The following is a 25,469-nucleotide window of genomic DNA, read 5'->3' on the forward strand; positions in this document are numbered from 1 at the left end:
AACATTGTCAAGTACTAATGATCAGCAGGTTTTTAGTCTCTCTGATGCTCCAAAGTACTACAACAAGGCTAAGTTTAAAATATAACAAAAAAAAAATGCCTGCTGAGATCTCTTCTTGATTTCTGATATACAGATTATAATTGGTTTGGATTTCTGTGCAGTCATACTGTCATAGCTTCTACTTTGTTTTTTCCTGCATTGGATCACACACGAACCAGGATTCCTTTCAAATGGGGTGTTTTCATGAGCCAGTGTGGTAGAGAAACACTGCCATTTTATATGGCAACATCAAATCTATTTGCACATTAGATATTGAGGTCTTGTCAGACCTTGTGCTCTGATAGCTTTAGTTTCTTGTCTGGTTTGTACATCTGTCATCATTTTGCAACCTTAAGACTTATTAGCACTAATTTCATAACAGGATGGTGATTATCTCTGATGAATTCTTAAGGGAAAGCCTGATTCTGTGAGTAAACTGATTTACTTCTCCATCAAAGTCACATATTCATAGTTACTCTGAAAGCAAGCATTTATCCTGTAATGTTCTTTATCACTTYATTTTTCATTTGTACCCTATTTCCCAGACCTGTAAATATAGTCCATTATCCACAGACTACATGTACAGACTGTTTCAAAGATGTTTTCGGGTAATGAAAAATACACTTGTGAAATACCTCAATACCCAGAAGCTTCTGTAGGAATTCACTGATACTGATCAAAAGAACAACAAAATACTGCAGCTTTTCCCAAGGAATAGCCACTCCTTTCCTTGCTTCATCTTACAGGGTTTGTTTTCTCTCCTGCAGGAAGATCCAAAGTGGGAATTCCCTCGGAAGAACCTAGTTCTGGGCAAGACTCTTGGAGAAGGAGAATTCGGAAAGGTCGTCAAGGCGACAGCATTCCGACTTAAGGGAAGAGCTGGCTATACCACTGTGGCAGTGAAAATGTTAAAAGGTACATTCCTATCTGGAAATTATTTGTGAACCATTTTTGGTAAGCATGGATTTTAAGAGAGAGGGGCTAGTGTGAAAGCAGAAGGTCAGCTAAAAACCCAGCAGTGTCACAGCCTCTGTTTCTTCCAGCATTCTGATATGTTTAGGAGCTAGCATCACATTGAGCCAAGTAAGTRATTCTAAATCATGATGTGCAAGGAGCCTGTGTCTTAACACAGCAAATGTGTTTAATTTTGTTTGATGGAAATATTGCAAGGGTTTGTTAAAGCTTTCTGACTTTTTTTTCCTCCATCCAGTTTTCTTGGACAAAGCTTTTTAAATAAATCATGTCATAGTCTTGTGGAGAGACAGAACAGACCTATTAAGTCACTTCTCTGATTGAGAATTACATCTACTTTTATACYTCCTGATCTGCTTTTCAATCACCAGGAGCTCTGTCAGAATGGCTTGAATAACCCAGTGCTTTCTCCTGCTGTCTTCAGTTTTCCCTAAGATTTTTAACCTGAGGGAAACAAAGAATGCCCAGATAATGTTGAGATGATGAAGCCTTGCACTGAACCATTCACTGCTGCTTATAAGTTAAAGCATGTCATTATAGGAAAACGTTATGCTTCTTCTTATCATTTCTGTTATATTCAAACCACATTTGCTGCTCCTTGAGAGGAATGATGCTACATATACCACCACTTTACCTAAGAAATAAATGCATTATGCAGTCCTTGCCTTCATTGCAGAATAGGTCATATGGAGGAACTAATACTTTCCAGAGGTGAAGATTAATTAACTAGTATTTGTAATACTCGAGTAATGACCTGTACTGCATCATTGTCAATACAATAGTCACTATTTAATCTTATTTGTGCATGYAGTGACACTGCCTTTTCTAGCACTTTTTCATAAACATGTGACTGAGTTCATATTCCAAGGCACAGTGGTAAAAAGGTTGCTTTTACTTGCAGGTAGTTTAACATTTAGTTTTTCCTAGCTATTGTGAAAGAAAGAATTGAYAGAATTGACAATGCGAGGGAGTAAAACTTTATTTCGAGCACCTTACTTTAATAAACTGATCTGACATTTACAGTAATAYTTCAGGCTCTAATGAATCCCTCTGTAATGTAAATTAATCTGAAGATAGTTACCTGAAATTCCCTTTTCCAATTTGACTGTGGAGGACATGTGTCATTCTGCAAATATTTATGTGCTATTATAGGCTTGACTTCACTGCTCACAGATGACAATTGAAGCATAAGGAGCAGTGCATTAGCTTTCAGTGGCCTTGCAATGCTGCCAGGAAGTACAAAGGACAGTTATTTTCTTTTACACTGATCTTTAAAAGGCTGTGGTGTTATGTTAATGGGGAAGCCTCTTACTGCATAACAAATATCTGCTGCCTGGGCTGTGTGGATGGGCACAATCTGGTTAAGGACAGACCAGGGTAGGACTCTTCCCTACTKTGACAGCTTGGCATTATATACTGGGGAGAGAACAGGGAGCAATTAGCTGAGCCAAAATAGATTTGGAGCTGTGGATGGARGTTTAAAGGAACAGGTGGATAATTTTTTATAATTACCACTTTTCTCATATGAATTAAATTTGACCTCCTGCCTGATATGAATGTCCGCATTACAATAAAATTGAAAAGGAAAGCACCAACCAATAGGTAAACACAAATTATTCACAATTTGTTAAAACATGGGGTGTAAAGATTTAGAGCTAAACGTCTCCATTTGAAGTTAGTTTTTCCAGCAGACAAACAGGCCTGGTACATGGGAAACTTTGTTCCATTCTGTTTGTTCACATCACTCAGCTCCAGAACTACAAAAGTGGGACGTTTCTCATAGCTGATGTTCTTAATTTTTGTTTTACATAARTATGTTTTTTGTAGTCTTTACCAGTAGTGAGAGACCAACTGATACTGTGCTCCCTGAGGTAGAAGGTTCTCTGCTCTGCATGGAGATTCAGACTACAAGATAATATATGGCAGATACAAACATAYAGTTTTGATTCAAACATGTAGTAGAACAGAATAGCAATTTTTATAACTAGGGCAAAACAGTCACACATGAATAGGCAAATAAATCCTTTGGTGCTCACAGCCTTTATGAAAAAAACATACAGTCCAGTTCCAAAGAGCAAACCAGGATGAACACATCCTTGTCAATGCCCTGTAATGACACTGGAGGAACTATCCCGGCCTGTTCTGTGTGTCAGAGAGATTAAGGATGAGGAAGRAGAAGGGTTATCTTTGACCTATGTTGTCTTTATGACTGGGGATCTCCTTCAAGCCCTAGTGCACTCAAAGAGGAAGCTTGTCAGTCTGCAGAATTCTGCAAAAACCAAAACACTTGCAAGGCTAAGAAGGCCTCTAGGGGCCTTAGGTTGCCACAGGATTCACATTGACATCAGTGAAGTCTGCATACGTGTCTCCATTCCTCCTCGTCTGAACTGTACATTTAGCTTTTGAACTCTAAATCTGGATGTATGCTATATGAGTAAACCAGTAGATTAGTGGATTTTTACTCTGTTGGAAAACATATTGAGGAGAAGGAATGAATCTTTTCTGTTTGATCAACATGAGATCTTGGCTTTCATCTGAATCATSATTTTATTAATCAGAATAAAAGTTCTGAAACTCTTTTTTATTGCACTGATTCCACCCTAAGAAGTCACTTTAGAACAACAAAAAAGGTCTGTAATAATTTCATGGCATCYGTAAGACATTGCAGATTCTGGTCCTGATTCTTGCCTGGCCTCACGGTTCTGCAGTCACTTGAATCAGGGCAGAGCAATGCTTGGAGCAGGCTACTGCCAAACCAGAGCTGCAGCAGTTCACTTGGCTGTGATTTGAATGACTCTGGGACACTGGAGATGGGAAAATTTCTCTCCTGTGGAGTTCTCCAACCTCTTTGTAACTCCACAAGAGATGGTAGATCTCATACTTCAGTTGGTACATAGAGCACTCTTGAGTGATGCTTTCCTAACCAAAATTGTGTGTTTGGTCACTTTCTGCAGAAAACGCTTCTCAGAGTGAGCTGCGAGATCTCCTGTCAGAGTTCAACCTTTTGAAACAAGTCAACCATCCTCACGTCATCAAACTTTATGGAGCCTGCAGTCAAGATGGTAAATATTGAAAGCTTGTTGGTAAGATGAAACYATCAAGAAAGGAAACAAAAAGCAGTTTGTTGATGGATTTCTGGACCACTGCTTAATAATTGCTGACTACCTTTTAAAGCTGCTGTTGGCTGAAGAAAGAAGGATATATAAAAAACTGTATTTGAAAGGAAGGGAAATACTAATTCAGTGTCACTAAGCATTCTTCCTGTGGTGTTCTTCAATGCACATTTTGATTCTGAAACTATTTTAAATTAACAAGTCTCCTAAGAATTCTCTTCCAATCAATATATATTTTTATACTATGTTAATAATCAGTGTTTTCAAATATGGTCTTTATTTCAAGTTTGARTTTTTAATGATTGTTGCTGTTATTTATACTAAAACAATATAAAAAGGCTACTAAAGACATATACAAACAAATATAGCTGGATAGTTAGGTTGATGCTCAGATTTTCTCCACTGTCATGAGTTACAAAATGGTTTCCAAAAGGCACAGTCACCGACAGGTGTATTTCAAGGGGAAAAGTCYGCAGACACATGTATTATAAATTGCCAGTGGAGCAAATTTTGTTGTGCATAGGAATTGCTTATTTTAAATGAAGTGGCACGACAATGTTCTCTTCCTTTTGCATCTGCAGTTGTGCAGTCTAAAAATGACAGTATATATTCTGCAACCTCAGGCAAAGGCCTGCCTTCTTTGCCCACCCAGCTCTGTTGCAATTGTCACTTTTAGTTGTAGACAGGGAATGTAATTCAGAAGTGAGTCATCTCTGACTYTCAGTAAGGTAATGAACCAGTGGGGCGGGTTATTTTTTTTTTTTCTTTTCAGTACAATGTATTTTTTCATCCCAAAGGAAGTGAAACGTTTCTGAGTCACAGGCTTTTAATAAATATCAAGTTAATTCATTAGTGTATGAGGTAGGAGGGCTTCTATACAGCAGACAAATGTATTTAGCRTTACAGCACTGAGTAGGTATTATTCATGTGGGTAATGGGGAGGAGAAGTTAATGGGTTGTAATGCCAGAATGTTTCTAAGTGCTCTCAAAAGGCACTTAAACACAATGCTGGAATTAGYAGGTGGTTTGAGCTCAGTATCACAAGCTCAGGAAGATTATTTTTATTTTAAAGTTTCTGTAAGTTRGGCTGTTTCACAGAACCAATTTGTAAGAAGGTTGTCTGTTTTTTGGTCTCAGATTATCTAGATGAGGGAATATAGTCAAGAGCCAGCATTCTGCTTTGATTTAGCCAGAAACTCCATTCACTTTTAGAGGATGTAAGCTAAAAATATTCTTATTTCATAGCTGACTCAGGGCTTTTTACATAAAGGGCAGAGGTGTCTGGAGCCTCTGACTGTTCCAAACAATGTGCAGATTAGAAGAGAATTTTTTTGAAAAAGCTCAGAACAGTTATCTATGAATTGTTCACTGACCTGCGTGTTTGTTTATTTCAGGCCCRCTGTATTTAATTGTGGAATACGCCAAATACGGCTCCTTGCGCAGTTTCCTCAGGGAAAGTCGAAAAGTAGGCCCGAGCTACGTGGGCAGTGATGGCAACAGAAATTCCAGTTATTTGGATAACCCTGATGAGAGAGCCTTRACCATGGGAGACCTGATCTCGTTTGCGTGGCAGATTTCCCGAGGGATGCAGTACCTGGCAGAGATGAAGGTAGGGCAGGGCAGTGTGGTCAGTGTGTGACAGACATGGAGCAGTTCCCTCACAAGGAACATGAACATTCCTCTCGTTTCCTTCCAAAGCTCGTGCATCGTGATTTAGCAGCCAGGAACGTCCTGGTGGCAGAAGGGCGCAAAATGAAGATTTCTGATTTTGGCCTCTCCCGTGACGTGTATGAAGAAGATTCGTATGTAAAGAGGAGCAAGGTACGGTGCATGTTAAAAGCAGTATGGAAATTATTGGCTAAAAAAGAAAATGAATTTATACTGTGGGACTTGAGCATGGATGAAAAGGATAATAGCTATTTTTATTAACTTCAGATAATTATTTCAAGGAAATAAAAAGGACAATGAAGCAAAATTATGAGTTTAATCAGTGGGATAGAAATATATATATGTAAAACATGTATTATATTTAAGTAACTATTACCTCTTCCTCTCCTGTTTTACCCAGTCCAATTCATTTATCCAGTCCTCTCATTCCACTCCTTATTTTTCCAGTTCCTTATCAAACTGCATGAAAATGCAAACAAAAAAACCCATCTTTTTTCTTTCTCTTCTCCTATTTATAATTAAAAACATAAACTAAAAATACCAAGGAGCTGAAAAAAGTATAGAAGATTTATATCAAGGTCCTAATTTCAGGAATGATCTCTTCTATGCARAAGGCCTGAAGCAAAGCCCTCTCACAAACACTTGTAAATGTATGAAAGATGCTAAATCTTAATGAAAATGAGCACTGATGGTTTAGTTCCCTCTATGGCTTGATATGAAAGAGTTGCCAGCAGAATTCTTTTGCATGTAAAATTTTATGAGAAGATTTCCATAAACACTGTGAATTTTTAGTTTAGCTTCCCCTGTTTTTAAAGGCCAGTTTGTGTGAATGTTTCATAAGTCAAAACAAGTTGTGAAGAAAAAAAAAACAATTTTCTGAAGACACGATCTTATGTAAAAGGGTACTGCCATGTTCATTTAGCTATYTTCTGATGGATGTGTTTTTAGATTAATGCATTTACATAAAGGCAGTTCAGCACTTYAGTTTCATTTGGTGGTGCATGATGTACTGATTGGATATTTGCTCTTTACTTCTGAGACACTCATCACTAGTTTTATTGAGAGCCTAACAAGCATCTGTCTGCTTGGATGGAGAAACAGGGAAAAGAAAAATTTGAGAAGGAAGAAGTTTCAAATCCTACTGAAATAGTTTTTGCATAGATATATATGAATTTCTTGAGAATGAGAAGTAAGGCTTCTGAATTATATGAAGGTTATGAAACAGCGTGGAAATTTTGCAAACCTAGAKTTTCATGGATATTTGGGGTGGATTTCTCAGATTTTCTCAGTGAGTTTCTGCCAGTGAAAAGCAGAAACTTGTAGATTCCATTTAGAAAGTAGTAACCAAACATGACTGTCCAGGTTCAGTTCTGRAAACAAAGGTGTCTGTAACATTTACGTGCTTCAGTTTTGCATCATCCCTGGTCTGAATGAGATTGCTCTTGCTCTTCAGTCATCATTCCCCATCATTTTTGCATTGCCACACTTTCAGAGTTCTTTGTTAACAGAAGAGTTGAGTTTCCCTGACTTAAACTGATGACCAAAAGTGGCAAAAAGCCACACCAGCTTATTGCACATAATTAGGTTGCTGAAGTGTGTGAAAAGACATGAACGAGTGATTTTAAAAGCTCTAAAATTATTCTCCTCACTATTTTTCTTACGAAATGCCAAATCATTAAGTCCATTGGAAAGTGCTGTAGTATGCATAGATTATGTTTTACCATTTTGGAGAGAAATAACTTGTTTTCTCACTTGGAAACTTAATTTTCTGTCCAGTAATTGCATTACTGCKTTTCTTACCTCCTAGGGTCGGATCCCTGTGAAATGGATGGCCATAGAGTCTCTATTTGACCATATCTACACAACACAAAGTGATGTGTAAGTGAAAATTCTTGAATACTTTCTGGTTTGTGTACTTGTTTACAGAGCTGGGGGAGGAAGCACAGCAAGGTGTATAGGGGCCAAAGCTGTTACTCTTGCAAAGAAATGTGAAGGAAGTCTGGAAGGCCCCATCAACTGGAAGTGATACCTAAATTTTTTGTCCGTTGAATTAGGTCTGGATAAAAGTATATCAGAGGTATTTATGTACATAATTCCTGTTGAATCAGCAGGGATTGGATCTGTGTGACATGATTGACTTTGAATATATAGATGCAAGTTACTAGAGTCTGCTACAGCTGATGGTCATACCTGAGCTCCTCAGTTCTGTTCATCACTTGTCTGTAACCCAGAGTGGCAGGTGAGGGGTGGAGTGGAAGAAAGGAAGGAGAATTTAATGCCTGACTTCTCTCCTATTGAAATCAATGGCAGAACTCAAACGAAATTTAATGCCAGTCAGCTCAKTCCAGTTTCAGTGCCAGGACAAAAGCTTATTTCCATGATTGGGAAACAGAGCCCCTGAAGATGCATATACTGCAATCTCCAGCTGTGATGAAGAGGTGGCAGAGCAACCACAGCAAAGCTATCCCCATGTCTGACAAGCATGGAGCYAGGCAAGAGTGTCTGCAGACATTTTGAATTCAGGATCAGATACTTTCATTGCTTTCTGTCTGGGTGAATGATGCTTGTGGCTGGTCACCAGGCATAGAATAAAACTAAGGATTATTTATTTAGGAGAAAAACCTCTAAAGGACTGTAAAAGCAGCAGCACTTAGGCCTGATTTTCTGCTAGGTAGCATCCTGATGCCTTCTAAGATTGTCTGGAAAGAGAGCCTCTGACTAAAGTAATGTTTTTGTTACACTCAAATGGAGTAAAGCACCARTTTGAGTGGCACTGCACTCTGAGGAGAAAAACACTTTGATAATAGCAGTATGTTGAAATAAGCATATTTTGATTTGTACTTCTGAAATTACTACCATTTACTTTTTACTCTTCTCTCTTCRGATGAGAGCAGTTTTCGTGAAATACAATATTTTGCATGCCCTGGAAATTCCTTACAAAATGAATTTCCAAAATATTTTCCTTTGCTTTGTTTCCATTGGAGTAAGACAAGAAAAAAATAGGAATAATTCTTGAGAGAATGTCACTTTTACTTAGGTCAGCTTACAGGTGTTTCTGATTTATCCTCTTCAGGGCACCTATTGTGCTGACTTGCTTCTCCAAAGTTAATTTTCCCAGAGAATCGTTTAAATTCCTTAAAAACTTAGAGTGTTTTTAATTTCTTCATTTTCTTGAAAACAGTTTTGCCACTATGGTTTGGGGCCAAAACAGATTGTATTGTCATGTAACTGCCTTTAGTTTGATTGCTGATTGATCATCTGGATCCAACAGCATTCCTCCCATTTTGTTTCTCTGATGGGCTGCTATTTAGTTATCCCAGGAGTCTGTTTCCTGTCCTTGGGATCCAACAGCATGCAGAGATTGCCCAGCTGGCATCAAGGCAGCTCAGAGCCCTGGGCAGCACAATGTGCTGGGGCTCAAACTGAGCAGGTTCCTGCAGAGCAGAACCCACACAMACACACCTCTGCAGCACCAATCCTCTCCAGCACCAGGTTCCACCATGGCATTTCAGAGCAGCAGAYTGAGCAATGAAGCACTCCTTTTGCAGAATTGATTGATACTTTAGATAATTGCAGTCACTGAAAGTATTATTTAATGGATATTCYTTATTGTTTATGGTGATGCAGTCACATTTTAGGTGAACATGTTATACAACAACCATTCCAGTTTGCTCWTTTTTCTGATATTCTCTGTTTCTGTGTTCCACCCTCTTCCTTCTCAAACTGWTCTGTATAGTTAGTGGTTAGCAGAGCTTAATAGCAGTACCACTTGCCAGCATGCACAAAACCCCATTTCTGCTTCAGAGGTCGATGACATCAGTGGAAAACTAACCTAGTATCTTCACATACTTTTCTTTCCTGGCTTTTTGTGATCATATTTTTATTCAGCAGTAAACATAACACAGTGGGAAATTTTTAATCTTTCATTTCTCCTCCCATAGTACTTAATTTGTGTAAGAATCTGAAAGTACTGCGCCATTCTACAGCATTCTATTCTAATATGTTYACTTACTAAAAACTTTAATTAAGAAATTGTTCATCTGATCCCTCCTCCCATATTCTGTAAAATTCCTCTTAAGCAGAGGTGGATTTTAAAAATAAAACCTGCCATGCTCCAAAGTTTATTTGATTTAATCATGGACAGAATTATAACCTGATGGCAGAGCATGATTGGCTTCAAAAAGGGTAAGAGGAGAAATAYTAATAAAGTATATGAAAATGCTATAAATATTAATAAGCTTTCAAGAGTGTGCAGAGTGATTAAAAATTAATTCAGTGAATGGCATTAGGGAGAAGAATGGCAGCATACCACTTGGGACCATGTGAGAGTCACTGTGACTTCTCTGACCATTTTGGAAGTTTTATTGTGGTACTTTTGGAGTTAGTATTGTACTTTAAAATGTGAGAAGCACAGGTGGGATGGAGTCAGGCAGGAGGTGAGGTATTTGGCTAACATTTTGAGATGGAATTTTCATGGGGAATTAGACACGGCTGTTTGGTTTGGCAGTAGGTGTCTAACACTTCCTAAAAATTTCTTAAAAATGGAGTTTACAGAGGAACTTCCCAAAGCTAGCATTTTTCATAAACTGTATGTAATTTTGCTTCCAGATGCATCCCATTGAGCAGCCCCAGTRCTGGCTGGTTTCCTTCCTTTTGAACATGCAGATTTTGTCAACTGTCAGTTGAGCAGATTCAGAGTGATTTGTAGCTTCATTGTGTCTTAAAAAGCCTTTCACTAAGAAAAGAAAAACATTTTTTGCCTTTTTTTTCCTTGTTTGTTCTCCAGAAATGGACTAATTTATCTAAATATTTCTAACCCATTGCGCAAGGTCTTTTTGTTTAGCAGTAAGCTAGGCTTAAAAAATTCTATTTTTAACTATTTCTTTATTTCAGAAAATAGTTCCTTCTGTTCTGTGTCAGACTTCATTTTAGGCATTTGGTGTTTCCAGAGGAAATTCTTTCCTCTTCTTTCATCACCTCTAAGAAGAAAATTAAGTCCTGAATCACTGAAATGGCTCAACAGACCAGCTGAAATCAAAGGTGTTACTTACGATTGAAATAAACACACGGTGTTGTCTCACAGTCGAGACAGTTCTGTGGTAACTGTGTAAATAAAGTTGTTTCTGAATACAAGGGCTAATCAGGGAGRTTAGACTGGTGCAGGAATGCCATGCAGAAGAGGAACAAATCTTTGGGCCGGGCCAGCAGAGGAAGGACTTTCTCTTTCTGCCATTTAGAGAATATGGRCCTTCCCAGGATATTGTTGAYTTTTGCCAGTGAATWAAAGAKGGGTATCTGTTTTCTCTGCTGTCTTGGTTGCTAACCTTTTCAATGAGCTGTATTAAGGAACAAGGATGTCCCTACTTGCATCTGGACAGTCTCTCTGGCTTGAGGTGCCTTGACTTCTGGGTTCTGAAAATCCAGGAAGGAGATCTGCTGTAAATGCTACACTAAACTCCCGAAACCTGCCACTCTAAATAAAACCACATTTTGTCTTTTTCAGATGGTCATTTGGAGTTCTGCTGTGGGAGATTGTTACTTTGGGTGGCAATCCTTACCCAGGTATTGCTCCTGAAAGGCTCTTCAACCTCCTAAAAACAGGCTATAGAATGGAGAGGCCAGAAAACTGCAGTGAAGAAATGTAAGTAACTCTTGATCGGATTAGATTCATAAAACATAAAACATTTTAATAAATGCACTTAAGAAAAAGGGTTTAAATACCTCGTAAATCTGTCATATATACAGTCAAAATAGATACAGTCAGAATATGTAGGGCTTTAAAGAATGTCATGAAACTGGTAAACAGGAAAGCGAGGGGGAAAAAATGCCCACAGAATGCCTGCAGCTATATCCAAACTGTTTGTAGGGTGTTGAATAACATGCTTGTCAAACAACTAAGAGTTTGTGCATTYGAAACTTTTGAGTGTGGGGGAAGGAGGAAAATTCCATAAAACACAGTGGTAGCTGAAATATTCAAGAAAATGTCTGAGTACTTTTCTGCAAATGAGGCAGATATTCCATCCACAGTCATTTATTAGTTGTCACAACTTTACAGMGGAAAAATGATAGCTTGGCCCACAAATTTACACCCTAGAAGATAAAAATTTTCTGTGACTTGATAAGCCTGTGGCTTTGGAGACAGTTCATAATTTGTTGGCTGATTTATTAAAACACTCTCAATGTGAAATGTCTTCTGCCTGAGATCTCCCATTGCATTTGGAGATGAGGCATGATTTTATGTTCAGCCTGCAAATTTGATCATGGTCATGGTTTTTTGAAAGTTCCCWGGCTTTAATCACTGTGACCACTCTTTTGACTGATTGTCAGTTGGAAGGATGCTTTGGCCACATCTGGGCTGAGMAAATACAGTATAAATAATAAATCCTTTTTTTTTTTTATGTACAGAGAAAACATTAAGTATTTCCAAATTTAGGAAAGTATAGACGTTTACAATGATGATTGGCAAATACCATCTAAGAAACATGTAATAGTACTTTTTTTTTGTGTTTCATTTCAGTGGGGAATAGTCATTCCTCAAACATGTTATATCATTGATAATTATTAATTTAGGCAAGCTGACAAGCTGACCATATCTGAGCTTTTGGGATATTTTTTTAAAGCTAAATCATGGATTTCTGACTTGTTTTGCATTTTTTTCTGTTTTACTCAGAAACAGAACAGCCTATGAAAGCCTATTTTTAACAGCCTATGAAAGCCCATTTTAGGACCATTTTTCTTTAAACTGCATTCTCTCCTATACCCAAGTCAAGTAAGAGAGAGATYGTGGATGAAGGCATAGAATGCAGTGCTTTTCAAAAGCCTCCTGTGGTTCTCATAGCGCTATTTCCACTTTTAGAGCATTTATGTGGACAGATCACTCCGTGCTGAGAACATCTGAGCTAGACAAAAATCATGAATGGCACAGGTTGGAGTTACATTTCCAGACAGAATTTGGTCCGTGTCTGTCTGAGAGTCACTCAACTATAAAACCCTAATTTTGTTCCCTTTCCTTTCCAYACTCTATGCTGTAGGAGTCAGTTAAAGACAGAATAAAAAAAAACAATAGAAGTAATCAAAGGAACATTAGTTTGTAGAGTGTTAGGCTAGGCTTCACTTTGAAGAAAAATTTACAGAAACATAAGAATTTGAAAAAATGAACAAAATTCTATTTTGTGGTGTAATAGCGGTGTTTTTCAGGTTGATACATAAATTTCTTCAGTGTCATATACAAACAAAGTGAATTAGAAACCTGGCATGCTGCCCTACATTAGGTAGTCGCTTGAGGAAGTGAAAACAAAGAAAAAAACCTTAGACTACAGTCCTTCAAGGACAACCAAGTGCATCATCATCAAGTGCATCATCATTTAAACTCATAAAGACTTGAACATAAAAGGCCATTGTTGTGAATGTCAGTTATTAATTCAAGGGAGCATTTAACAGAACTCACAACAGAGATTGATGTACTTGTGGATGGTCTTCGTGCCACAGTCAGCTTCAGTACTGTAAATCATTAGAGCAGAAGCATGGCCCATTTCTAACAATTTTGGGTTTTTTCATCCTTTTATGGGTCCCAGGTACAACCTCATGTTGCGCTGTTGGAAGCAAGAACCTGATAAAAGACCAACATTTACTGAGATCAGCAAGGAGCTAGAGAAAATGATGGTGAAGAGTAGGGTAAGTGTGGAAAGCATGGATTTTGAAAGTTTTTGTGGCCATCTGAGTTTAAATATACTGAAAAAATTACTTTTGTATTTTATTTCAAAGCAAAGTAACTTACTTTTCATCARATCTTGAAGCATTTACATATTTAGTTTCTTCCACATGCATCCAGCTTTTTGAAAGCAGTACTGCTTCTTATAATGTCTTTGGTGACTTCAGCGCAAAATGTGGGTGGATTATCTTTAATCTGTATATTTGTTTTAAATTATAGTAATAATTTAAAAGTTACTCCTAAGTTTCACTTCTGAGTAAATAACCTTAGAGAGCCAGAACTAAAAGAATGTGGTATTTCATGCAATCAGAGATCTGAAAGCTCTATGATTCCACCACTCTAAATTACTGTAAAACTGTTATAATTCCGTGTAGTTTCTTTGAATGAATGGATGCTGAGGTCTGAAAATACAAGCCCAAGCTGCTTTATTTATAAAATGTATACATACCAACTTGCACCTAAAAACTTTTTTTTTTATTTAATCTGGTAGTTATGGGAAGGAGGGCAGTTACAAATGAAAAACAGCAACTGCTAGAATCAGATTTGAGAATGTGGTGGCATTTACACTGGGCTAATAAAGAAATGGGAACAACTGTGTTCAGAATGTGAATATAAAAATAAGTTTAAAAATGGCAAAGTGAAACGTCTGTCTAGGCTGTACATTAAAGCACTCAGACTTGTCAGCCACTGACTTCTAGCTGCTGAGAATCTGTATGCAGAAGATTTGTATGTCACAAGACAGACTTGTAACAGAGGGGCTGGCAGAGACTTCTGAAATTGTCATCATAATTAAAACAAAACCAATCCAGAATAGAACTTGACAAGTTAGTCATTTTTCTTCTTGCCATCATGAATGAAAAATTCTGAAGATTYTCCATTTGTAAAATAGGGTAATTTTACTTCTTTGAAGTTCTGTTTCAGTAAATTTCCAAAAGAAAGCCATTTTGAAAGCAAAAGCTGCATTTTAAATTAGTTGAAAATGCCTAGCATTCATTTTTTGCATCATAGCAATTCAGCAGCATGAATAAAACCCGACTAATTCTTACTGATGACCTAAATATTTAGCTTTAGAACAGCAACAAAAACTTCATTTGGCAATATTTACATAGTTACTTTATGCWTTGTTATGTAATAGTAAAATGATGATGAGATCTGAGTACCTTGTCCTTGAAGCAGGCATATGTATTCCATRTATATATTTCAGGCATACAGATGGAGTAGGCATACCAGAAGCTGAAGGTCAAACAAATCAGTTAGGACAGCTCTTCAGTTTCTTGGGTGTTTTGCTGATGTGCAGAATTAAGCAGGGGAAGTGTTGGTATGTCTCTAGCATGGGCAGTGTTCAGGTAAATCAGATGCTTCCAGAGCCATGCYGTGGCTGCTGAAAAGCAGAGCCTCCCCAGGTGCCAGAGATTCTGGAGGAAGACAAATGCAGTGGGTCTGTAGTTGCTTGTGAAGAAAGCAGGTGCACATTTGTCCTTTGTACCCAAACAGCAGCACTGCCACATGCATTAACCCAGCTTTTTGTGAATTAATTTCTCAGGACTACTTAGACCTTGCGGCTTCCACTCCATCCGATTCCCTGCTGTACGATGATGGGCTCTCAGAAGAGGAGACACCTCTCGTGGACTGTAATAATGCTCCCCTCCCTCGAACCCTCCCTTCCACATGGATTGAAAACAAACTCTATGGTAGAATTTCACATGCATTTACTAGATTCTAGCAACACACAAAAAAGTTGATTTTTCTTCTGCACTGTTCTCAGACTCTGTAACCCCATTACAGTGTTTCTTGTCTGAATGAAGCCAATCAAAATTTGCTTGGAAGCTTCTTTTGGGTTTTTTTTTGTTTGTTTGTTTGTTTTTTCTTTTGGTAAATGTCAAAGTTTGCGTCAGGATCATCCTTTAGTCATTTTGCAGCTGTGTCTAAAATAAACATTTTTAAAAGGATGTGAAAATAAGTAAAATGACTAGATATCATACAGTAAAAGAAAAAAAATGATCAGGGAAGTATTCTCAGGGGAAATATAAAATGCTAATGAGTATCTAATTCTACTATCCTGTTGGGGGAGGCTAGAACATTTAAAATATGTTAGATTCTGCACCTCTAATTTAAGCAATAGACTTTTTTTTTTTTTAAATACTGGTTTTTGCCATAACTCAGTGATAGGACTCATCTGCAACATATTTCATTTATTAAGAGGGATTTGTAACTTTCAGCTGCTATTACTACATTTTGAATCCATAAGCTGAAATGTATTTAATGTATCATAGGATGAAAACAGATTATTATATACAGAAGGTAGAAATACTGTATATAAATATTATATACAGACTAAACTGACATGTAAAATCCTTTGAAAATTTAATTAACAATGGGCATTTTGAAAATACACTCAGCTGTTTTCACGTCCTTTGATTTGTTATGAACATGTTAGTACTAAACCTCGACTGAATGATGTAGCAAGTGTTTTTAAAAAGAGCATATGCTTTCATATTGTGATGGTGAGATGGACAGTAAAAATGGTTCTTGCCAAAACTCCTATATTTTGTCTTCTGATTAAATATTCTACATGGTTTTAGATACTTACTAACATCACAGATACTTTTTTCATTCTTCAAGCAGTATGACTTTTGAAAAGTTGGATCTTTTATTTTAAAAGTTGCCATTAATAATGGCTTTGGGTCTATTTTTGATCTATGCCTTAGCTATTATTTTCTTCATTAGGTTTTCCCAGCTCATGTTGATTTTTTGGGCACTTAGTGGTTAGATAGTTAAAGGAATGAAGTAGCAGAAAAAAGTTGCCACAAGGTTGATGGCAGATGCTGAATGCTTAATAAGCAACAGAATGAGATCTCTGTTTTTGAGAATCTCTGCCTTGCTGTGGTTCTGCTCTTGCACAGCTGAATGAACATGGTGCTAAGCACTCTCCATCCATTTTGGTGATCACTTGTGCCTAAATGCAGAAACAGCTACTGGACTCAATGCAAATAATTACAAGCCTGAAATGCAACTTTAAATGCTGAATCAAGACATGAATGCTCAGCACTTTGTTGGGTTTTACTCAGCTGTGCCCCTGGGATTTCTGAAATTAAGCAGGGGATCCCTGGTGGGGGTGTGAAAGTAYCCCCATAACCTCACTGAAGCCAAAGGAAAAGCGCCCTTTTAAGYAAATGGAAATACTCTATCATTGAAATGGACTTTGGATCCTGTCCCAAATAGGCTTATTAATTCTTGAAGTATTTCCTGTACAGCAAGAACTTCCTCTTGCAAAGCAATATATTGGTACATGATTGTTAAAATACAAAATTATGGAAAGTTGGAGGCTTATGAGAAGAACAATTCTTAGCTTTTTATTATGCACATGTGCATGCATGCACACAATTTTTTATCGAGTCAGCACTTTAATTTTTCCAGGGTTTTTGCCTGCATCTGAATTTGTGCTTCAGGGATTTCAAAACATCATTTATACGAATTGATTTGGGACAAAATCCAGTGGACTGGCTTAAAGTATTGAAGGGAGTTTTGCCAAGGGCCTTACTGTCTGCACATGAAGTTATGGTTCTTCAGTGCAGAAAAAATTATCTGTTTTCATTTTTAGGCATGTCATACCCGAACTGGCCTGAGGAGAGCCCCGTTCCACTCACAAGATTCGATGGCACTAACTCTGTGTTTTCAAGATATGCAAATGATAGTGTATATGCTAACTGGATGGTTTCACACTCAGCGGCAAAATTTATGGACAAGTTTGATAGCTAAAATTTTCTTTGCGAAAGGTAATGGACTCCTGAGGAGAACAAGGAGGCAAAGAGTGGGAAGTCCATTGGCTCGTTCTTTGTACTATCAACAACTAACATTTAAATTGGCAAATCCCTTTATTGGTAGTTTTTAAAGTGTGTTATTTATCCTGAAGACTACAATTGGTACTCTCCCCTTTCAGAAAACATATCACACTGGATAAGAGTTGCAGTTCCAGTACTTTTTTCTGGATTACCATTTTGCATATGGTTCCACTGGGCAACTTCTTAGTGCAAAGGGCCTTGCACTTCATCCTCGGTGTTTTTTAGACTAACCATCCCATGTTACAGCTTTCTGGGATGGTAACATGTACTTGAACTGCTACTTTTATAGTGGCTGTTAGCATACAACCACTTAATCTAAGCAGGAAGCACAAACAATATATAGAAGGGAGAAGGGAAACAGGCTCCCAGATTGGCTCCCAGATTACTGAGTTTGCTATCAAATGACGAGTGTTAGGATGATGTTGGCACTGACAAAGCCAGTATCTTAATTTGGAAGCAAACACTTAGTGAGTCAGTAGAGGACTTGAGATTCAACATTTGAAGTCTTGTAAAATGTATTGTCTTGTCTTGATGAGAAGATAATTTGTTTTATTAGTCTTAACTTCTCTTACCTTTAGCACAATGGAGATAAATTTGATACAAGATAGCTGTATAGACTGATGGCAATCAAGAGTATTCATCTGACACATTTACTTTCCATCACCCACATATTAGCAATGTTAAAACATACAATCTTGTAMAATCATAATTCCTTTTGTGAGTTAAAAATAGGCTATAAAGGATTTTTAGACTGAACTCATAGAATAGGATAGTAACAGCATAGAATGCTTTGGGTTGGAAGGGRACTTGGAGATCACCTAGATCCAACTCTGCCCCCCTGCCCTCTCCTCCACCATGGGAAGGGACACCTTCCACTAAACCAGGTTGCTCAACCTGGACTTGAACACTGCCAGAGATGTGGCATCCACAGCTTTTCTGGGCAACCTGTTCCTGTGCCTCACCACCCTCACAGTGAAGAATTTCTTCTTAGTATCTAACCTAAACCTGTCTTCTTTCACTTTAAAGCCATTCCCCTTACTCTAACAGTACATGTTCCTGTAAAAAAAAAACAAAAACAAACAAACAAAAAAAAAAACCAAAAAACCCCTGTCCAGCTCTCCTGTAAGCTCCCTTTAGATAGTGTAAGGCTGCTCTATGGTTTGCTCAGATCCTTCTCTTCTCCAGGTTGAACAGCCCAAGCACTCTCAACCCTTCTTCATAGGAGAGGTGCTCAACCCTCTGATGRCCTTTGTGACCCTCATCTGGACTCAGTCCAACAGGCCCATGACCCTCTTATGCTGGGGACCCCAGCGTTGATGCAGCACTCTGGGTGGGGTCTCACAAGAACAGAGTAGATGGGAGAAACACCTCCTTGACCTGCTACCCACTGCTTTTGATCTAGCTTGGGATACAGTTGGCTTGTTGGGCTGTAAAAACACATTGCGTGGTCATGTTGAGCTTCTCACCAATCAGGATCCCCAAGTCCTTTTCCCAGGGCTGTTCTCAGTCCGTTTTCCACCCAGCCTGTGTTTGTGTTGGGATTGCCCTCACCCAGGTGCAGGACCTTGTCTTGGCCTTGTTGAACTTCATGAGGTTTGCACCGGCCTTCTCAAGCCTGTYAGGATCCCTATGGATGGCATCYCTTCTCTCCAGTGTGTCASCAGCACCACACAGCTTGGTGTCACTCAAACTCTTGCTGAGGGTGCCGTCGATCCTGCTGTCGATATCGCCAACAAAGGTGTCAAACAGCACTGGTCCCAGTGCTGACCCCTGAGGAGCAGTACTCGTTACTGGTCTCACTGGACATCAGACTGTTGACAGCAACTCTGAGTGTGACCATCCAGCCCATTCCTTATCCACCTGATGGTCCATCCATCAAATCCTTGCCTCTCCAGTTTCAAGATGAGGATAATGTGTAAGACAATGTCAAATGCGCTGCATGAGTCCAGGTTGATGGCATCAATCCCACTTCCTTTATACACCAGCACTGTAACCCTGTCATAGAAGGATATTTGTAGGGTTTGCCCTTAGTGGTGCCATGTTGGAGGTCACCTTGTCGATATTTTGTCATCAGATTCCATGGACTTGTRCACCCTCAGGTTCCTTAGATAGTTCCAAACCCAGTGTGCCCTTATGGTGGGTGGTTCTTTATTCTCACAGTCCCTGCCTTTGCCACCTCAGCACAGGGGCTCGTGCAAACTCAGGCCTCAGTGGCTGAAGAATGTGCTGGTGAAAACCAAGGCAAAAATGTCATTGAGTACCTCAGCTTTCTYCATGTCCCAGGTAACCAAGTCTCCCATTTCTTTCTGGAGAGGGGTCACATATTCACCAGTGTATCTGTGGAAGCTTTTTTTGTTGCCCTTGATGTCTCTAGCTCGATAGAATTTTACCAGTGCTTTACCTTTCCCAACTTGATCCCTGGCTGCTTGGCCTATCTTTCTGTGTTCCTCTCAGGCTATCTGTCCTTGCTTTCACCCTTTTTCTGTGGGGGAAGTGTAGGTCTCCTTTGTCTGTTTGAGTTTGTCCAGGAGCTCCCTGTTCATCCATGCAGGTCTCCTGACATTTTTGCCTGACTTCATCTTTGTTGCATTGCTCCTGATCTTGCAAGAGGTGATCCTTGAATATTAACCAGCTTTCTTGGGTCACTCTTCTCTCCAGGGCTTTATTCCTTGGTACTCTACCCGGAAGATCCCTGAAGAGGCCAAAGTGTGCCCTCCTGATGTCCAGGTTAGTGAGCTTGCTGTGTGCCTCCTTGCTGGCCTGAGGATCTTGAAGTCCACGGTTTCATGGTCTCAGCAGCCAAGGCTGCCCTTGAGATTCACATTCCCTACCAGCCTCTCCTTGTTGGAAAGAACAAGGTCCAGCATAGCAACTCTCTTCATTTAGTCCTCTGTCACTTGGAGAAGCAAGTTATCCACACTTGACAAGAACTCCTGGACTGCTMGTGCCCTGCTGTGTTGTCCCTCTAGTGGGTATTGGGGTAGTTGATTTCCCCCATGAGCACCAGGGCTTGTGAATGTGAGGCAGCTGCTGTCTGTCTGTAGAGGGTCTCATCTGCTTGGTGTTTCTGGTTGGGTGGCCTTAGGAGAGCCCCATTGTAATGTCACTTGTTCTTACCCTCCCTTTAATCCTGACCCATGAGCTCCTCACCTATCCCCATGGACACAGAGGGCAGCACCCCCTTCTCCTGTTTCCTGCCTGTGTTCCTAAGGAGCCTGTATCCTCCCACTCCAACACTCCAGTCATAGGAGCCATCCCACCCCATGTCTGAATGGCAGTGAGATCATGGCCCTGCAGCTGTGCACAGTCTCCTACTGCTCATGTTTATGCCCCATGCTATGTATGTTTCCAAAAAGGCATTTCATTTGGTCCCCTGATGGAGCAGACTCACTGGCAGGAATGGCTGGAATTCCTTTGTGTAGCACTTTAGGTTCTCTCTTGCTGATTCACAATCCTCTCCAGGCTTTGGGTATCTCTTGCTGGTGCTGGCATCCAGCTAGTAGGAGTGGAATGGATTGAGGATTCCCTCTCCCAGGAACTTCAATTTAATGCTGCCTTCACCAGCTTGGCAAGCCAGTGACCAGAGATGCTCTCCCTGTTTTCTGGCAGATGGGCCCTCATCAGATTCCGTCAGCCCAGATTTTTCAGCCTGAGTCTCCAGGAGCAGCCAAGACCCCTGATTGGCACTAGACCCCAACCATTTGCCAGATTTGCCAGATACACCTGGCCCTTTCAAACCCCTTCCCTTTGACAGGGAGGACTGATGCAAAAGCTGCCTGCACTTGAGTCCCTTACTGTCATCTCCTTGGTCCTCCTCAGACCTGCTGGCTGCGTCCCTGGTGCCCACGAGAAACAGCAGCAGCAGCAAATGGTCAGGGGGCTGTCCAAGGCTTGGCACATGCTCTGGGTACAACTCTGCTAATCAGTCAGGTTGGTGGGTGGGTCCCTCTGTGCCTCTCGGAGGAGAGTCCCCTGCTGYTGTCCCCTGTCACCTTTGGTAGTTGTGCTGGTTGTTACACAGGGAACATGGGGCTGCCTCACTCAGCTCCAGCCTCTCTGCTGAAGTGCTAGGTCCTTCCTCTCCAGCCTGCAGAGCAGTGAAGTGGTTCTGCAGGGGCACCTCAAGCTTCAGGGAGGTCTCTTCCTCCTGCAAGCCCTTGCCATTTCAGGTGTCCCTTCTTCTGCCTTACTGACTCCCCATACTGACTGTGTATACATGGTGGGGGCATTTTTGCCTCTTTGGCTGTAGGCCTGATGCAGGCTGCCCTTGGAACCAGCCATCTAACTCCTTCACAGCCTTCCTCAAGTTATGTAGCCTTCTCACCACGTCTTGCAGCTCTGCCACAGGAGATCCTCTGCCTCAGCACACCTTTTGCAGATATTCGAGTACAGAGATTTTGTTAGCAGTCTTGTTAAGTGGGTTGGAGACCTCCTCTCAGCTCCAAATTGGATATATTGCCATGCACAGGACACTGCCACAACATAATTCCAAATAACCTTGGAAGTCTCAAATAAACAAACAACACTTGCACAGCAAAATTGGTCTAAAATTGCTGTTGAAACTATACAAGGAAWATGTCATTGGAATTTATTAACATGAAACATAAAAATGTTGTCCTTACAACAGTGACTTGATATTTGAGAGAACAATCAGACTGTGAGTCATATTCTATGTGGAGGAGTAAATGATCAGCACTACTTTTGTCTTTATTTGTAATCTGCCATGGTTAGAGGTAACCTTTCGTTTGCTACAAATGTTGGGAYGTAAATCCCGAGTGACTCGTTGTTAGCGTTGTGACGGTTATTCTAAATAATCCAATTCTACCAAAGCTTACTCCTGTCACTTACAATCCAATTTAGATGTTTCAGATCTGTTTTCAGATGTTGTTTTGTGTATCAACTTTATGTTTCCATTAAAGTCTGTGATTTCAGAAACATGGTCTTGAGTCAGACTGCCAAAACCTGAACACAGATTTTTATTTTGTGCATTGGAATTTGGAAGAGTTTCACTGTTGGGTTGCATACTTGATCCTGTCCTGGTTTGGGACAGGAGGGGTTCTGCTGTGATACCATGGTGATCCTCACTGCCATGACACAACTGTCAAGAGTCTGTACTGGTAAAACAAAGGGCACTGAAAATTGAACCAATTATATCAACTGCATTTTCTGTTGAGAGATCTACAAAAAATGAGAGAAAAATGACACTTGTGGTAAAGTTYTGCTTTGTCCAGTAGTTTTCCGGTATTTTATGTCTATAAATCGGAATTCTTCACTTGCCACGAGCAACCAAGGCATTAAGATTTTTTGTTTTRTTTGGGTTTTTTCTTCCTTAAATGAAGAATRCATTTTTATCCAGTATCTTCAGCAACCATATGTAACTGAGAGATGGGAAACAGCCAATTTCTAACCCAACAAGCCCTGTGACAACATTGCTGTAYGGTAGGTGAGTGGGACAGTAAGTGATGCTGTAACAACCAGTGAATGCAGGGAGTAGTGTGTACTTCAGACTTTCAGTGTAAGTCAATGTTGTTTCAACCATTAATTTGTGGAAAATTTCACTAATAATTATTGCCACCTATCTTACTGCACAGAGATCCTGCATATAACATACCTACACAGTTCATAATTACAGTTTCTATACATAATTACCTGCATTAAGTGCAGTTTAATGAAAAAATCTAAAGTGTTTCCTAATCCAATTAATTTTGACTCCCTTCCTGCTCATGAATGTTGGCAAGAAATAGATTATTGCTTTTAAGTATTCAATGAAAGCTTGTTATGTCTTCTGTGTGTGCTATTTTTGTAAATATTTCCCTTGAAGTGTTTCCTGTTTGTTCTGTGTTGCCACTAGTCAAAATGGTGACAATTTTGTTTCAGTTCCTCTTTGGAGAGTAAATGTACTTCCCACATGGGAAAAAAGTGATACAGCAGATGATTATTTSCATTGGTGCCAGAAATACTTATGCACTTGGCTGCCCTGAGGAAAGTGAATTCGAAGGGAACAAATGACTCACCTAAATACACAGGTTGGAGGGAATAACTTTCTAAAAATTTCTGCCAGCCTTTTCTAAATATCTGCAGAAATGACATGGTTTACCTGATCTGTGCTTTGAGTTGTGACAGATGGGGGAGAGCATGAATCTTACATGTCAGTACAGTCCGTAGAGCAGCACAAGGAAATTATTGCAATATTGGTTTCCATMAACTTTTACAGAGGTAGGGTACTCAGAAAATCTACTTGGAGCTTGCAGATTCTTATTTGCAAACATTGGGCTGTTTCGTATAGTAGAAATTCTTAAAAATACTGTCCCGTGGATATGATTTAAATCATGGGAATTTAATCTACAATTTGTCCTGCAAAATATGCCTGAATCTCATACTGGACCTCAGCACTTCTCAAAAACATAGAGTAAAAGCAAGTTTATATTCCTGATTGGTTTAGTTTCAATCTTCTATGAATAATACAAGCTTCAAAAAGCATATAAAAAGAATATTTTTACTCTTTTAAAACTTTTGAAAGTTGTAAAAAAAATTTGCTTATAATTTTTGTTTCATAACTCAGCTTACCTGAAAGTGTTGTTTCTCAGTGTAGTTACACTGGTAAATTTACAACAAAATATATTGAGATAATATTCAAGAGCATCAGCCCTTAAGCAGCACCAGGTGCATCCATAGTGCAACGAATGGTTTGACCCTTCTAGCAAGTAAACTTACTGATAAAGAAACAAATCATTCCCTAAAGACGTACACAAGTATTTAAAATCCTAATAAGAAAACCTAAGCTGTTCAGGTCCACTATATTTAACTTCATAAAACGTAAGTAGCCCCTCTGAAGTTAGTGGGATCAGTCATAAATACATTCTTTATAAACATCTGCTRGTCTAAAATCCAGTATCCCAGGAGTCAGCTAGAAGAATTATAAAGGCTATTATCAAAATGTGGACAAAAACAATGGCTTTGGTGTACCCATCCGTAGCACAACATTGTAACTTGTCCATTGGGAAGCAGTCTTTAGAAATAGCACTAGACCCTAGAGGACAGGTRAGCAACAATATAGTTCTAATTTATCTCTAGATGAGACAGTGAATGAAATATTTTTTGGTATTTATCAAGTTATTCACTGAAGGTGAGTTGTTCATGTAAGCTGTGTTTTGTATTCTCATTTCCAAACTTTGGGACAGCAACTTGTGTCTTCCATTTACAACAGAGAGATAGGTACGGTTAATGCATTCTGCGAAAATGAATAGTTCCTCTCTTTTCTTGGTTTGGCTTTACATGGYCTTCTAAAGGGTTACATGTATCTCAACACAACAAACTCCTCGCTAAAACTATTTCTTTAGCCATTACCTGAGTTAATTTTGCTGATAATGTTCTGTAGTTAAGTAAAAACATTTTGCTTGCCCTAGGGATAGACAAGTATGCCTTCCTTAAGATCAACAGAAATAATTAGCTCCTTATTTAGATTTAAAAGGTACAATTCATAAAAATGCAAGTTCATCACATCTGAAAGCAGTTTCRTATGGATTACAGAGTAATCTAAATAGCAAGAACAGTTTAAAAGCATTGTAGTTGTACTTAGCATAGATTTGAAATCCTGTAGAACTCAGCCTCAATCTAGATAGCAATCATTGCAGTTCCTAGTCTGATTTTTCTGCACTCAGTAGGTCACATAAATAATTGTTAAAGCCCTTATGTAATTTTTCAGCTGTTGAGGGTTTTTCCTCCTGACATGATCATGATCAAAAGAGTTTGATGTGAACACTGATTTTCATTTGCAATATGTGCCATTTTCATAGCTGCCTGCCAATGCAATTTCCTGTCTGAATTTACTGTGCTTAAGGATGGATGGATTTTAAATTTTTTTATAAAACTAAATCAAATGAATATGTATTTTAAGCATTTGGTTTGCAAAGAATCTTGCTTGCCTATATTTAGGTATATTTTAAAATGATTTTTGAGAAAAAACCAAAACTACTCTACTTACTCTTTCAGAGGATTTAATGTGGCTTTAAGCTATAGCCCAGTGCAAATCAATAAACCGATAGGATACACTGATCCTTCTTTGTTGCCAATAGCAAGAATAATATCCCTTTAATTCAAGAGTATTTCACCAAAAAAGGGAAG

At 39.1% G+C, this 25,469-nt stretch overlaps 1 protein-coding gene across 1 annotated transcript in view; it reads left to right on the forward strand.

Annotated features, from left to right (window-relative positions):
* Positions 1–18,412, forward strand: part of RET (ret proto-oncogene) — a 74,158-nt gene extending 55,746 nt beyond the window's left edge. Inside the window, exons 12-20 of the mRNA XM_057365159.1 lie at positions 807–954; positions 3,966–4,073; positions 5,519–5,733; positions 5,823–5,945; positions 7,600–7,670; positions 11,296–11,433; positions 13,367–13,466; positions 15,047–15,194; positions 17,105–18,412. Coding sequence (XP_057221142.1) covers positions 807–954; positions 3,966–4,073; positions 5,519–5,733; positions 5,823–5,945; positions 7,600–7,670; positions 11,296–11,433; positions 13,367–13,466; positions 15,047–15,194; positions 17,105–17,262 — 1,209 coding nt within the window. The 3' untranslated portion in view covers positions 17,263–18,412. The remainder of the gene's footprint in view (positions 1–806; positions 955–3,965; positions 4,074–5,518; positions 5,734–5,822; positions 5,946–7,599; positions 7,671–11,295; positions 11,434–13,366; positions 13,467–15,046; positions 15,195–17,104) is intronic.
* Positions 18,413–25,469: the final 7,057 nt, after the last annotated feature.

Source organism: Malurus melanocephalus, unplaced genomic scaffold (genome assembly GCF_030028575.1).
Source record: "Malurus melanocephalus ecotype Western Australia unplaced genomic scaffold, MMel_1.1 scaffold_49, whole genome shotgun sequence".
Classification (NCBI taxonomy): Eukaryota; Metazoa; Chordata; class Aves; order Passeriformes; family Maluridae; genus Malurus; species Malurus melanocephalus.